The sequence below is a fragment of the Lithobates pipiens genome, unplaced genomic scaffold (genome assembly GCF_037356315.1).
Source record: "Lithobates pipiens isolate NorthernLeopardFrog02 unplaced genomic scaffold, aLitPip1_a1.2 Scaffold_1, whole genome shotgun sequence".
NCBI lineage: Eukaryota > Metazoa > Chordata > Amphibia > Anura > Ranidae > Lithobates > Lithobates pipiens.
Genome location: NW_027507685.1, coordinates 41,020,603 through 41,034,831, shown reverse-complemented (window position 1 = coordinate 41,034,831; position 14,229 = coordinate 41,020,603). Strand labels below are relative to the sequence as shown.

Sequence of the window (14,229 nt, the reverse complement as noted above, 5' to 3'; positions counted from 1 at the left end):
CAAATATAATAATTTTCTCTGTGAACCAAGTGGTCCAGATTTGAGATCATTGTTGAATGTTCAGGAAAAGTCAAACTGCCAAACAACCCTCAATAAAGTTGAGCAATTGGAGTTTGTATCCACTTATACATTTTTCCAACCAGGGGTATGAAGAATTGTGGATGATGCCCTTATAGCAAGAGGTTACAGCAACATACTGCCCCCTGCTAAATTGATACCAATCCATATGCTCTTCAGCATCTGCCTGTGTTTTTAAGAAGGTGATAAAGAAAAAAACACAGTTGTCCTGAATGCATTTGCCTTGCGCTTTTCTACACCTCTCGTGCGCCAGAAAGTTATATGGGAAACTGAAAACTTAGTTTTCCACAACCCATACATTATATATATATATATATATATATATATATATATATATATATACAGTGCCTTGCGAAAGTATTCGGCCCCCTTGAACTTTTCAACCTTTTGCCACATTTCAGGCTTCAAACATAAAGATATAAAATTTTAATTTTTTGTGAAGAATCACCAACAAGTGGGACACAATTGTGAAGTGGAACGAAATCTATTGGATATTTTAAACTTTTTTAGCAAATAAAAAACTGAAAAGTGGTGCGTGCAAAATTATTCGGCCCCTTTACTTTCAGTGCAGCAAACTCACTCCAGAAGTTCAGCGAGGATCTCTGAATAATCCAATGTTGTCCTAAATGACTGATGGTGATAAATAGAATCCACCTGTGTGTAATCAAGTCTCTGTATAAATGCACCTGCTCTGTGATAGTCTCAGGGTTCTGTTGAATGCGCAGAGAGCATCATGAAGACCAAGGAACACACCAGGCAGGTCCGTAATACTGTTGTGGGGAAGTTTAAAGCCGGATTTGGATACAAAAAGATTTCCCAAGCATTAAACATCCCAAGGAGCACTGTGCAAGTGATCATTTTGAAATGGAAGGAGTATCAGACCACTGCAAATCTACCAAGACCTGGCCGTCCCTCTAAACTTTCAGCTCAGACAAGGAGAAGACTGATCAGAGATGCAGCCAAGAGGCCCATGATCACTCTGGATGAACTGCAGAGAACTACAGCTGAGGTGGGAGAGTCTGTCCATAGGACAACAATCAGTCGTACACTGCACAAATCTGGTCTTTATGGCAGAGTGGCAAGAAGAAAGCCATTTCTCAAAGATATCCATAAAAAGTCTCGTCTAAAGTTTGCCACAAGCCACCTGGGAGACACACCAAACATGTGGAAGAAGGTGCTCTGGTCAGATGAAACCAAAATCGAACTTTTTGCCCACAACGCAAAACGATATGTTTTGCGTAAAAGCAACACAGCTCATCACCCTCAACACACCATCCCCACTGACAAACATGGTGGTGGCAGCATCATGGTTTGGGCCTGCCTTTCTTCAGCAGGGACAGGGAAGATGGTTAAAATTGAGGGGAAGATGGATGCAGCCAAATACAGGACCATTCTGGATGAAAACCTGTTGGAGTCTGCAAAAGACCTGAAACTGGGACGGAGATTTATCTTCCAACAAGACAATGATCCCAAACATACAGCAAAATCTACAAAGGAATGGTTCACAAATAAACGTATCCAGGTGTTAGAATGGCCAAGTCAAAGTCCAGACCTGAATCCAATCGAGAATCTGTGGAAAGAGCTGAAAACTGCTGTTCACAAACGCTCTCCATCCAACCTCACTGAGCTCGAGCTGTTTTGCAAGGAAGAATGGGCAAGAATTTCAGTCTCTCGATGTGCAAAACTGATAGAGACATACCCCAAGCGACTTGCAGCTGTAATCGCAGCAAAAGGTGGCTCTACAAAGTATTAACGCAAGGGGCCCGAATAATTTAGCACGCCCCACTTTTCATTTTTTTTTAGTTAAAAAATCTTGAAAAATCCAATAGATTTCATTCCACTTCACAATTGTGTCCCACTTGTTGGTGATTCTTCACAAAAAATAAAAATATTATATCTTTATGTTTGGAGCCTGAAATGTGGCAAAAGGTTGAAAAGTTCAAGGGGACCGAATACTTTCGCAAGGCACTGTATATATATATATATATATATATATATATATATATATATATATATATATATGTACACTGGTGCATCTCATAAAATTTGAATATCAAAAGTTTATTTATTTCAGTTATTCAATTAAAAAGTGAAACTCATAATATATATATATTATATATATGGTCCCTTTTGCATGAATTACTGCATCAATGCTGAGTGCAAACAGCCTGTGGCACTGCTGAGGTGTTATGGAAGCCAGGTTTGATAGTGGCTTTTAGCTCATCTGCATTTTTTGGTCTGGTGTATCTCATCTTCCTCTTGGCAATACCCCACATATTTTCTATGGGGTTTAGGTCAGGTGAGTTTGCTGGCCAATCAAGCACAGTGATACCATGATCATTAAACCAGGTATTGGTATTTTTGGCAGTGTGGGCAGGTGCCAAGCCCTGCTGGAAAATGAAATCAGCATCTCCCTAAAGATTTTCAGCACAGGGAAGCATGAAGTGCTCTAGAAGGGCTGCGCTCACTTTGGACTTGATAAAACATAGTGGAACAACTCCAGCAGATGACATGCCTCCCCAAATCATCACGGACTGTGGAAAAATTTGCATCTCATTTGGAAATCAAGGTCCCAGAGTCTGGAGGAAGAATATAGAGGCACAGAATCCAAGTTGCATGAGGTCCAGTGTGAAGTTTCCACAGTCAGTGATGGTTTGGGGAGTCATATCATCTGCTGGTGTTGGTCCACTGTTTTATCAAGTTCAAAGTCAGCGCTGCCCTCTACCAGGACATTCTAGAGCACTTCATATTTGACTCGCTTTATGGAGATGACGATTTCATTTTCCAGCAGGACTTGGCACCTGCTCACACTGCCAAAAGTACCAATACTTGGTTTAATGATCATGGTAGCGCTGTACTTGATTGGCCAGCAAACTTCCCTGACCTAAACCCCATTGAGAATCTGTGGGATATTAGAGGAAGAGGAAGATGAGAGACACCAGACCCAACAATGCAAACGAGCTGAAGGCTGCTATAAAAGCAACCTTGGCTTCCATAACACCTCAGCAGTGCCACATGCTGTTTGCGTCCATGCCACGCCGCATTGATGTAGTAATTCATGCAAAAGGAGCCCCGACCAACTATTGAGTGCATACTATATTGTAAATAGACACACTTTTCAGTCAGCCAACATTTCTGTATTAAAAATCCTTTTTTTTAATTGGTCTTATGTAATATTCAAATTTTCTGAGATTCTGAATTTTGAGTGTTCAGTAGCTGTAAGCCATAATCATAAAAATGAAAAGAAAGAAATGCTTGAACTAATCACTCGGTGTGTAACACATCTATATAAAATATATGAGTTTCAAGTTTTGAACTGAATTACTGAAATGAATTAACTTTTTGATGATATTCTAATTTTATGAGATGCACCTGTGTGTGTGTGTGTGTGTATGTGTGTATATATATATATATATATATATATATATATATATATATACAGTATCTCACAAAAGTGAGTACACCCCTCACACTTTTGTAAATATTTTATTATATCTTTTCATATGACAACACTGAAGAAATGTCACTTTGCTACAATGTAAAGTAGTGAATGTATAACAGTGTAAATTTGCTGTCCCCTCAAAATAACTCAACACACAGCCATTAATGTTTAGACCACTGGCAACAAAAGTGAGTACACCCCTAAGTGAAAATGTCCAAATTGGGCCCAAAGTTACAATATTTTGTGTGGCCACCATTATTTTCCAGCACTGCCTTCACCAGAGCTTCACCGGTTGCCACTGGAGTCCTCTTCCACTTCTTCATGATGACATCACGGAACTGGTGGATGTTAGAGACTTTGCGCTTCTCCACCTTCCATTTGAGGATGCCCCACAGGTGCTCAATAGGGGTTAGGTCTGGAAACATGCTTGCCCTCAGATTCTTTAGCAAGGCAGTGGTAATCTTGGAGGTGTGTTTGGGGTTGTTATGTTTGAATACTGCCCTGCGGCCCAGTCTCCGAAGGGAGGAGATCATGACACCTTTATGTAGAGCAACAATGCTTTTTTCAGATCCTCAGAGAGTTCTTTGCCATGAGGTGCCATGTTGAACTTCCAGTGACCAGTATGAGAGAATGAGAGTGATAACACGAAATTGAACACACCTGCTCCCCATTAACACATGAGACCTTGTAACACTAATGAGTCACATGACACCAGGGAGGGAAAATGGCTAATTGTGCCAATTTGGACATTTTCACTTAGGGGTGTACTCACTTTTGTTGCCAGCGGTTTAGACATTAATGGCTGTGTGTTGAATTATTTTGAGGGGACAGCAATACTCACTACTTTACATTGTAGCAAAGTGTAATTTCTTCAGTGTTGTCATATGAAAAGATATAATAAAAATGTTTAAAACATGTGAGGGGTGTACTCACTTTTGTGAGATACTGTATATATTTACAGTATATTGTCAAAAGTATTGAGACACCTGCCTTTACACGCACATGAACTTTAATGGCATCCCAGTCTTAATCCAAGGGGTTCAATATTGAGTTGGCCCATTCTTTGCAGCTATAACAACCTGCACTCTTCTGGAAAGGCTGTCCACAATGTTTAGAAGTGTGTCTATGGGAATGATTGACCATTCTTCAATGGTCCATAAAGACATGGATGAGTACGTTTGGGGTGGATGAACTTGGACACCTGCTATTTGAGATTCAGCTCCGTTCGATTTTGATCTGCATGGACAGTGCTCTTACCTTTATTCTTCTGTTTGTTGGATAGTCAAGCAAAAGTTATGGTGTGCCCTATAATCCTCCCAATCCAAGTACTTTAAACCTCATATAATTGCTGTCATTTATTTACAGAAAACCTAAACATTAGAGAGCAGCATAGCATCAAAGCTACTAAAATAGGACAAGACAGTGTCTCCACTCATGGCACCAGACCACCTCAGTCTCTTGAAGCCACTTGCCCAAATTCTGCCCTTGATATACAGTAGCTTCTCTTTGGAACTATGAATTCTCAAGTCATGGTGGAAGAAGAAGCAGGAGAAGGCTGAACTGTCACACAATGTTCCACTAAGGTCGTCCATAGACGGTTTGAATCTCGGCAGGTTCAGCAGGAACCAGCTAAGATTGGAACCATGTATGGCAAGGCTGAATGTACCAAGTTGATCGATCAATCAACTTGGATACAACCAGCCTGTTGGATTTTGCATGCGATAATTACTAGTGGCTGTTATAACCACTAGCAATAATCACTGTCCTCTCCAGGTGGGGACGGCTTCCCCCGTCCACCTGCCTAGAGGATACAATGGCTCAGCGGGAGGGATTTAGGTCAGTGTTGATGGGGAATCAAGCAAATTTGCTACTTGTATGGCCTGCATAAGAGGGTCCAAGTATCGGTCCTTAAGACCCCTTTCACACTGGGGCGTTTTTTAGGCGTTTTTCATGCGCTTTAGCGTTAAAAAAAGCGCCTGAAAGAAGCTGCAACTGCAATCCCAATGTAAAAGCCCGAGTGCTTTCACACCAAGATCCCTTTCACACTGGGGAGTTTTTCAGGCGCTTTAGCGTTACAAAAAACGCCTGAAAGAAGCTGCAACTGCAATCCCAATGTAAAAGCCCGAGTGCTTTCACACCAAGGCGCTGCGCTGGCAGAGCGTCAAAAAAAGTCCTGCAAGCAGCTTCTTTGCAGCGCTTTTGGAGCGGTGAATACAACGCTCCTAAAACGCCCCTTCCCATTGAAATCAATAGGAAGCGCTTGTAAAACGCCCGAAAAACGCCTGAAAAACGCTATTGGCAGCAGCGTTTTGTGGGCGATTTTAACCCTTTATTTGGCCACTAGCAGGGGTTAAAAGCGCCCCATTAACACTCAAAAAACGCTGGTAAAGCGCTGCTAGTTTAAGCGGCGCTTTACGAGCGTTTTTCGGGCGCTGACATTTCACATTGGGACTGCAGATGAGGCTTATTTCAAGCGCTTTACAGGCACTTTTTTTAACGCTAAAGCGCTTGAAAAACGACCCAGTGTGAAAGGGGTCTAAAAGCTCAGACGTGTTCTCTAATTTCACTTAAATTTTCACTTCTACTGGGTAAGATCTTTTTAGTAATGTTTTGCTTAACCCCTTCATGCCGTCGTAACACATATATGCAGCCTCACGGAACTGGGCTTTTTTACGTGGGAATGCATATATTCGTATTTCTGTTTGTGCTGGGAGCATGTAGCACAGCGAGCACCCAGCATATAGACCAGTGTCTCATCGAGAGCCCCGAGCCCTTAACTGGGTCACCTGATTGCTGTGGTGGCCTCTGATTGGCTACCACAATGATCAGTCACTGTAAAGCCTGCCCCTGTGTTTTTTTCATTTTGTGAACTGAAAGATAGATACATTGTATCTTTTTCTTTGCATGCAGGAAAAAAAAAAGTCTTTGTAAAACTATTTTAAATAAAAAAAATAAAAAATAAAGAAAAAATATATAGACCAAATTTTGATGTAGGTCAGTGCCAGGGTTAGTGTTTGGGTCAAGGTCAGGGTCAAAGGTCAAAGTCAGTATATTTTGAGCAGGATTTTTTCTTTTAATTAGCATCAATGTCAGTTAGTGTCAGTGTGTTTTAGGTAAAAAAAAAAAAAAAAAAAAAAAAAATGCGTACCATTGTTTCTGGTCTGTACTACGGGTACAAACATCAAATAACACACACATATGTCAGTGGTTCTCAACTTCTGTCCTCAAGTCCCACTAACAGGCCAGGTTTCCAAGATAACTGCAATACATCACAGGTGATATCATTTGCTGCTCAGTGATTGCAGTATTCTAGTCTGCATCTCCCCAAGGTAATACTTAACATCTGGCCTGTTAGTGGGTCCCGAGGACAGGAATTAAGAACCACTGACTTATGTGGTATCATTGCAATTTTCAGGAGCAGGGGGGATTTATTTTGGGTTGTTCTTTGGTGGTAGGTTATGGTAGTAACAAGAAATATACAGATACATTTAAAAATATATATATTTTCTTTTACTATTTTGAGCCAGTTTTCCTTTGATAATAAAAATAAATAAATCAGGAGATATGAATAACTTATTACTATCAAATAAAAGTCCAATTTGTCCTGAAAAAAACAAGGTATAATCCACCTGGACGCACAAGTAGTTGTGATGACATGTACGTTTTTACAAACACATATTACCCCGATTGAGCCAATTGCTGTGAAGAGTCGATGCTTATGTGTTGTATTATTCTGTAGCGTATGTTTGCTCTTTGCCATCCTGAACCTGTATTGCATTATTGCATCTAATTTTGCACCTCTTTAGTAAACGGAAAATTAAAGCAGCTCTCCCACCCCCCTTTAAAAACTGCCAATATGAAAACACTGTAGCTAAACTGGTGGACTTACAGATCTGTGCCACATTCAGGTTACATGGAGGAGCTTTTTTCAATGCCTCCACCATGCAACCAATCTAAAAAAAAAAGCATCATCGATGGTTGGCGTCTATTTCCTTTATCCCTGTGCAGGCTAACTGATGACATTGCACCCAATCACACAATATTATCTCACTGCCCATGTGCTAGATGAAACTCATGACATGCGTCCCATTTCATGTAGGTACCATATGCATTACATTTATCTGTTGAAAAAAAAAGCCCTTTCCTGAGACCTTGTGAAATCTTGGGAGGAAAAGTTTTTTTTTTGCTCCCCAAACTTATGGGTTCAATGTCAGAACATGCAAGTGCCAGATGAGGCGCATGATGTTGTGTGCTTTGCTTCACGCATGCGCAGTATGATAATACTGTCAGATCTTGCAGGAATAAAATGTCCCTAAATGGGACTGGTAACAATGTCTTTCCAGAAGTCATCTGTGCGACTGGAGGCCAGTACCTTAGAGGAACCAGGAACTGGGAAAACAAAAAGGTAAGTTAAAACAAAGCATCTTTGTTTAGGATGGCACATCTTTGTTGAATATAGAACAGAGCTGCATGCTGATGGGAATTTGAGTCAAAGGGAGGAAAGGTCAACTTTAAATTACTTCCTGTCTGACCATTTGGTTGATTACTTATTTTGTTAAACTAACATGGAGGTATTTGCTACTATTGTAATTTTAATAGGGTCATAAACTAAGCAGTAAGGTGACCAGATGTCCTCAGTTTCCAGGAATAATGCCTGATTTTAGGGAGTTGTCCCTGGGAAAAAGTGTCCCAAATGTTGGCCCTAGTGAAAAGAATGTGTCTCCAATTTCTTTCCAGATTTAAAGCCCAAGTCCAGTCAGCTAAAATATTATCCCTTGCAGTGGGGCTATGTCCGCACTGCAAGGATTAATTGCACTTTTTGGTCAAGGGCAGGGGTCTCAAACTGCCTGCCCTCCAGCTGTTGTGAAACTAGAAGTCCCATGAGGCATTGCAAGGTTGACAGTTACAAGAATGACTCCCACAGGCAGAAGCAGGATGGGACTTGTAGATTCGCAACAGCTGGAGACCCACCAGTTTGAGACCCCTCGTCTAGGGGAACGGAAAAAAAAAATACTTACCCAATCCACCACTCCTCTCCATAGCTAGACCAGTCTCTGCAGCTTCTGCTCCCTCATGCTCCAAGGTCTAAGATCCTGATATGATCAAAACCAAAGCACGGTCCAGCAGTGGGGGCATCTTCCAGGGGAGCAGAGGATCAGGTATGTAAAACAGACTAGACAAAGCAAGCTAATAGCCCTTGAACCCATGCAGTGTGGGCACAGCAATGAATGATTGTACATTTTCCCAGAGTTGGGCTTAAATAAAGGTGTCCCTGGCACGGATCTCTGTAGGGTGATCTGTCCTAGCGATACTTCTGTGAATGGCCTGGAGTGGGGGGCTTGTGTATGCTCCTGGCTGTGTCAGGGGTTATTGACAATGTCACCTGTTGATATCACATGGTCTACTAGGTCCCTTTCCTCCCGGCTTGTGCAGACTTTGTTGTGTGAGGCAAGGATATGAATTATTTGCCGCCTTGCCCTTGCTTGTGATAGTAACCAGCAGTGCACGTCTGAGCCTAGGAGATATTTATTTTGGAGCCAGTAAGTTAACATTACACTGAGGCATAGGGCTGTGAAAAGGAGGTGAGTGGCCATCGGGAGCAGCTGCCCCAGGAACGTTTTAACATGGGGGGGGGAAGATGCAAGGCTAAGCTAATCCGTAGCAGTAGACACGTTGTCTCTTTATTTCACAGGAGCGCCCTCTACTTGCAGTCACCTCTAAATGCAGCCTGGGGCATTACCTGGCATATAAACATGCTGGTGATTACCTGTGTAGAGAGAGGTGGGGGGTCCTGGAAAGGTAACATGCTCCACCTAATGCCACAGTCTCTTCCCTGTCCTGTTAGTATTTGGTTCCTTCTACAGCTGTACATGTGCTTAAACTGATGCCTACAGCTACCATTTTAATTACAATTGCCATTTTTGCTGGTGTAGTAATAAAATATAACGGTAGAAATTTCACTGGTTCCTATAGGCCACACTAATAAGGTTATTTAGTAAATTAGTGCAAAAAGCAAAAATTATGTGCCAAAAGTACCAACACACAGCAGATATCACTTTATTGTGGTACAAATGTGATGATTATATATTCTTTACAGTACTTTAGCACATTATTGTTTTTTGTTCTTCCTAATTGTAGCTTGTTTAGTAAGACATTGTAAAGGGCTATAAGGATTCTCAAAGGACAGAAAATGTATCAATGAGAGACCCATCTTGAATGTTTCAACCTATAGTAAACAGAGATATAATGGGCTTACTTGGGAGTATTGTGTACCTAATTTTTTTCATTCTTTTAAAGTGTATAAAAAGGCAACCCCATTTGTTGTTTAGAGTGCTGATCGGGAGCCAGTTGGCCACTGATTTTCCAACATGCATGTTCAACAAAACTTGGCCAATTAGCCGACTTTCTGTCCGACTGGCTGGCATTCACACCGATTCAATAAAAATCATCCAATGTCAGCCGGCATGTGTATGGGCCCATGTGTATGGGGCTTAAGGAAGAGTTAAACCGTCTGCCAAGTTTTCTTTTTTAGGTTTGTGTGTCCACTGGAGAAAATCTATTTATCCAGGTGATCATTGTCACCAAGACAGAAAGAGAGATCTTCATGTTTAGAGTTGTCTTTAGAACAAGGTATGAGAAATCTTCCAATGGGGTCACCTGTTCTGGTGGCAGCTATCTACGATGGGAATTCTTCTCACTTTGTGGAGATTTCTTCTCACTTTTTGTTGTGTATCAAAGGTTCGGCTCACACTGATGTGACAAAGGATCCAACTTGTGAGACCCCAAGTCGGATGACATGTGAAATTCAATGTGTTCCTATGAGAGCTTAACAGATACTAAACAAGTATGTCCAACTTTAGAAAAGGTTCCTGCACTAATTTGATCCGACTTTGATATGACTTCAATGCCACAAAGTGTAAAAAGTAACATCAAAGTTACACGAAAAGTCGCACGATTTTGGAGTGAACCGAGCTTAAGACAGGAAGTAAAGGGAATCTCCCTGCGGGATAGAGGAGACAAGAAGTTTAGCTCCTTGAGGGCAGGAGCAGGAATTAATGTGAGAGTACAGTATGTAAAGTGCTGCATAAATCATTGGCACTATATAAATACCTGTAATTTATAAATAATATCCAAAACTAAAAAAAATAAGTTTTGCTATACATACATTTTAATGACTGTCCACACTTATCCTTCATGTCTAATGAGTGCTTATTGATGTATCTGATGTAAAATGGGGTACTCAAAATAAAAAAAAAATCCTTAGAACTAAGGGAAACCTGTGATGACAGAAATATATAGACTGGTGTCTGAAATAGCTAGACAACTGGCAATTTATGGCTCCAATATTTTGAGTCGCTGACAAACATGCAGTGAGTGATTTTCTAGTAAATGATTTTCATACCTGTCCTGAGTCAGTTATTTTTCAAATCTTTGATTTGCCATGATACCTGGCAACCGGCATTTTGAGGAGTGCTCCACAATGACAACCTACATACCCTTAGTACAGGTTTTCCTTAATAAAACAGGGCAAGGTGCAATACATACCTACTACATTATAATGCAATAACCCATCATAACCAATCGGAAATAATCATTTAACTTATCTGACTGCAGTTACCCAAAATGAAATTGTCTAAGGCCAACAGCACTATTTTATTCAATAGGCGTGTACAACTCTAAAGTGTATTTATTTTTTTATTTTTTTTAATCTTACTAGACATAACATAAATCAATCCAAACCTTTATTGTGCCTGAAAGAAAAGATAAAAATACACAGAAAAAAAAAAGCAATCTCCTTTCAGATGCACAGTTCATTTGCATGCAATTTATTCATGTCCAGCGTGCATTACAAAAACATTCTTTTCTTGCTTTTTTGGCGCTAACGCTAAACTTTCAATTATTACAGCAAGTGCAAAAGCCTTATGGAGAGGAAGGAGGGGGTCGTTTGATTAAAAGTGCCATTCTTGAAAACGGTGCATTGCTTCAAATTTTTGGAAAAGAACATGAGGGAAAATGCTGTTTTTAATAGCAAGCAAATTTAGCAGCCAAAAGGGCAGTATGATGATGCAGACTGCATGGATAAAAACAGTTAGGTCTGAAGGGGAAAAGCCAAGCCATTGCTTGTTATCTTTCAATAAGTTTTCGGTATAATGCGTATACATGCTTAATATCATACAGTGTCCCTTGGTAGACTGTATAAGACACTAACAGGCAAGCAGGGGGACATGATATGAAGCGCATTATGTTCCCCATGTCATTCTTGACACAGGCCGGGGAATGTACAGCACGAGATAGGGACACGAACAGTATAAAAAAAAAAAAAGGGGGAGGGAAAAAAACGAACATAACATGGATCTATAGTGCACAAACCTTCCGGCTCTGTGTTTTCTTTATGGTGCACTTGCTTCAGAGGGCAGCAGAAGATTTCGTGACATTTAGCACGAAAGGGGGACTCTTTTTTCTTTAAATCCGCTGACTGGATGGAATCTTGCCGTAACATAATGTACTCCTGTGTGCCAGGGGGGGCGTCATCCAGAACTGTGGTTACCACATAACAAAATGAACTGGAGTTAGAGCTCAATATGACAATCTAGTCACTTCTTAGAAGAAAAAAAGTGCTACGTTATTTCCAGTGAAAACATCAACCTTGACAAGTGATAAAGAGAAGAGGGGTGCAAGGGCCTGAGAAAATTACCACTTTATGTAATGGAACTATAAGAGGAGTTTTTTTACGCTGTCTCTGAGTGCCTTATTGTAAAGTGCTACACATTTGTTACACATTAACAAATAAGAGCTGAAATCTGATTGGACACTATGGGCAGCAAATACTTTTTAGGCTTTTTGACTACATAGGAAGCCACAGTGGGGCTTATTAATCAAAGCGTATGAAATAAAAATTGCCTGTTGTCCAAAGTAACCATCCTTTTATTCTCCCAAAGAAGGTTGTAAAATAAAGAGGAGATTCTGGCTGATTGTTGTGGACAATGCAGTTCTTATTTTAGATTCTTTGGTAAATGAGGCCCAATGATAATAAAAATAAAACCTAATATTTTTCACTGCAGCGACCTATTCATGTAATCCTCAAAATAGTTAAGCACTTCTGTGTTTATACTATGTGTAAATGTAGAGCATACCTGTCACCTACAACAGCACAGAGACCTGCCATTTTTTGGCCCTAACATGTATTCTGATTACCTTTTAACATCAAGTTTGGAAGTGTACTTTGCAATTTAGCAGGTTTTCAACAGCTTTTAATTGAAAACACGATCATGAGGAGTTTTTTGGTCTACAACAATCTGCTTTACATGATTTTGATAATTTCCCAGTTTCCAGAAGATTTTCAACTGGCATTTTTATGGTTTCAATTGATCTCCGCAAGTTGTGATCAAGTGCTTGAAAATGCTTGAAATTGTTAAAGATTTTAAATAATTGGTGACAGATTATTATAGCCAAAATCCAATGAAAAGCGTACAAACTGCCACAAACCTTCCTCGTGTATACAGGGGATTGGTTGTCAATGTAATTATTTGGAAAGAGAGTGGTGAACGTATGAATTGTCAACTTAAGTGACAATCAAAAAGCAGCTAATAATGGTGGTGGTTTGTAGATGGCATCACTGAGGTGTACTGTAATGGTAATCTTTTTGTGGGCCTCACTAAGTCCATTCTGCTAAAAAATAAAGATTGGGCCAAGTTAGCAAATGTGTTTAAAAAGGAAGATGAATCATACTTACCTCTTTAGCAGGTGGTTACCCCATCTTTACTTGAAGAGCTATGGCCACCAAAGGATCTTCATCATATGACATGCTTCTGGGTATGTTGGATGTCTGGTCTCCTACCAGACTCTGTTGTTCTTCCTACTGGCTACCATTTTGTAGGAAACAGTAATGATATGTCAACCAGTGGGAGCAACACAGTGGGGTTGATTTACTAACTAAAACTGGAGAGTGCAAAATCTGGTGCAGCTGTGCATGGTAACTAATCAGCTTCCAAGCTCAGCTTGTTTAATTAAGCTTTGACAAAAAAAAAATGGAAGCTGATTGGTTTCTATGCTGCACCAGATTTTTCACTCTCCAGCTTTAGTAAATCAACCCCAGTGTGACACCAGGTACCTGTCAGGTGTCACAAGATGATGTATACTGATCAATGTAAGTGGCTCGTCCTATTGCGAAATCCTTGGATGCTTACCTAGCTCATTGCACTTTAGCAAATCAGTCAGAAAAGAAAATGAATCACCACACTCCTGGCTGTACAAATTTTCCCTGTAGACAGCAAGAAGGGCCACTGTCATGTTTTGGAAAGAAAAAGCTCAAAACATGTCAGATAACCCCTGCTGCTATCTCATACGAGAAAGGTTGCTGCAGCCTGGAGTGCAGTGATTCATACCTACAAGTGTGTTGGAAGATGAAGATTCTTTAGTGGTCATCACACATCAGAAAGGTAAATATGAGCCATCTTCTTTTGCAAGGCATATAAATTCAGGCAACAGAGTCACTTTAAAGCAGATTTAAAGGCTAAGTTCACCTTTGTTCACCCTTTTCTTTTTTTTCTGAAGTCCAGATCCCCTATGTAAAAATATAGCATTAATATACTTATTTTCCAAAAATAAAACAGCTTTCCTTTTATTCCACACATGCTTACCTCACTCTCTTCAAGGCTGTTCAAAAACACTTCTCCATTACTTCTGCCCTACTTCCTGAACAGACTTTA

General features: G+C 40.3%; 1 protein-coding gene across 5 annotated transcripts in view; it reads right to left on the bottom strand.

Annotated features, from left to right (window-relative positions):
• FGF13 (fibroblast growth factor 13) overlaps nucleotides 1–14,229 on the bottom strand; it is a 563,100-nt gene that overhangs the window by 224,396 nt on the left and 324,475 nt on the right. For 3 of the 5 annotated variants that reach the window (XM_077490404.1, XM_077490402.1, XM_077490403.1), the window contains one exon: nucleotides 11,891–12,058. The exons of the other annotated variants lie outside the window; for them this stretch is intronic. In XM_077490404.1, coding sequence (XP_077346530.1) covers nucleotides 11,891–12,058 — 168 coding nt within the window. The remainder of the gene's footprint in view (nucleotides 1–11,890; nucleotides 12,059–14,229) is intronic. 5 annotated transcript variants of the gene reach the window in all.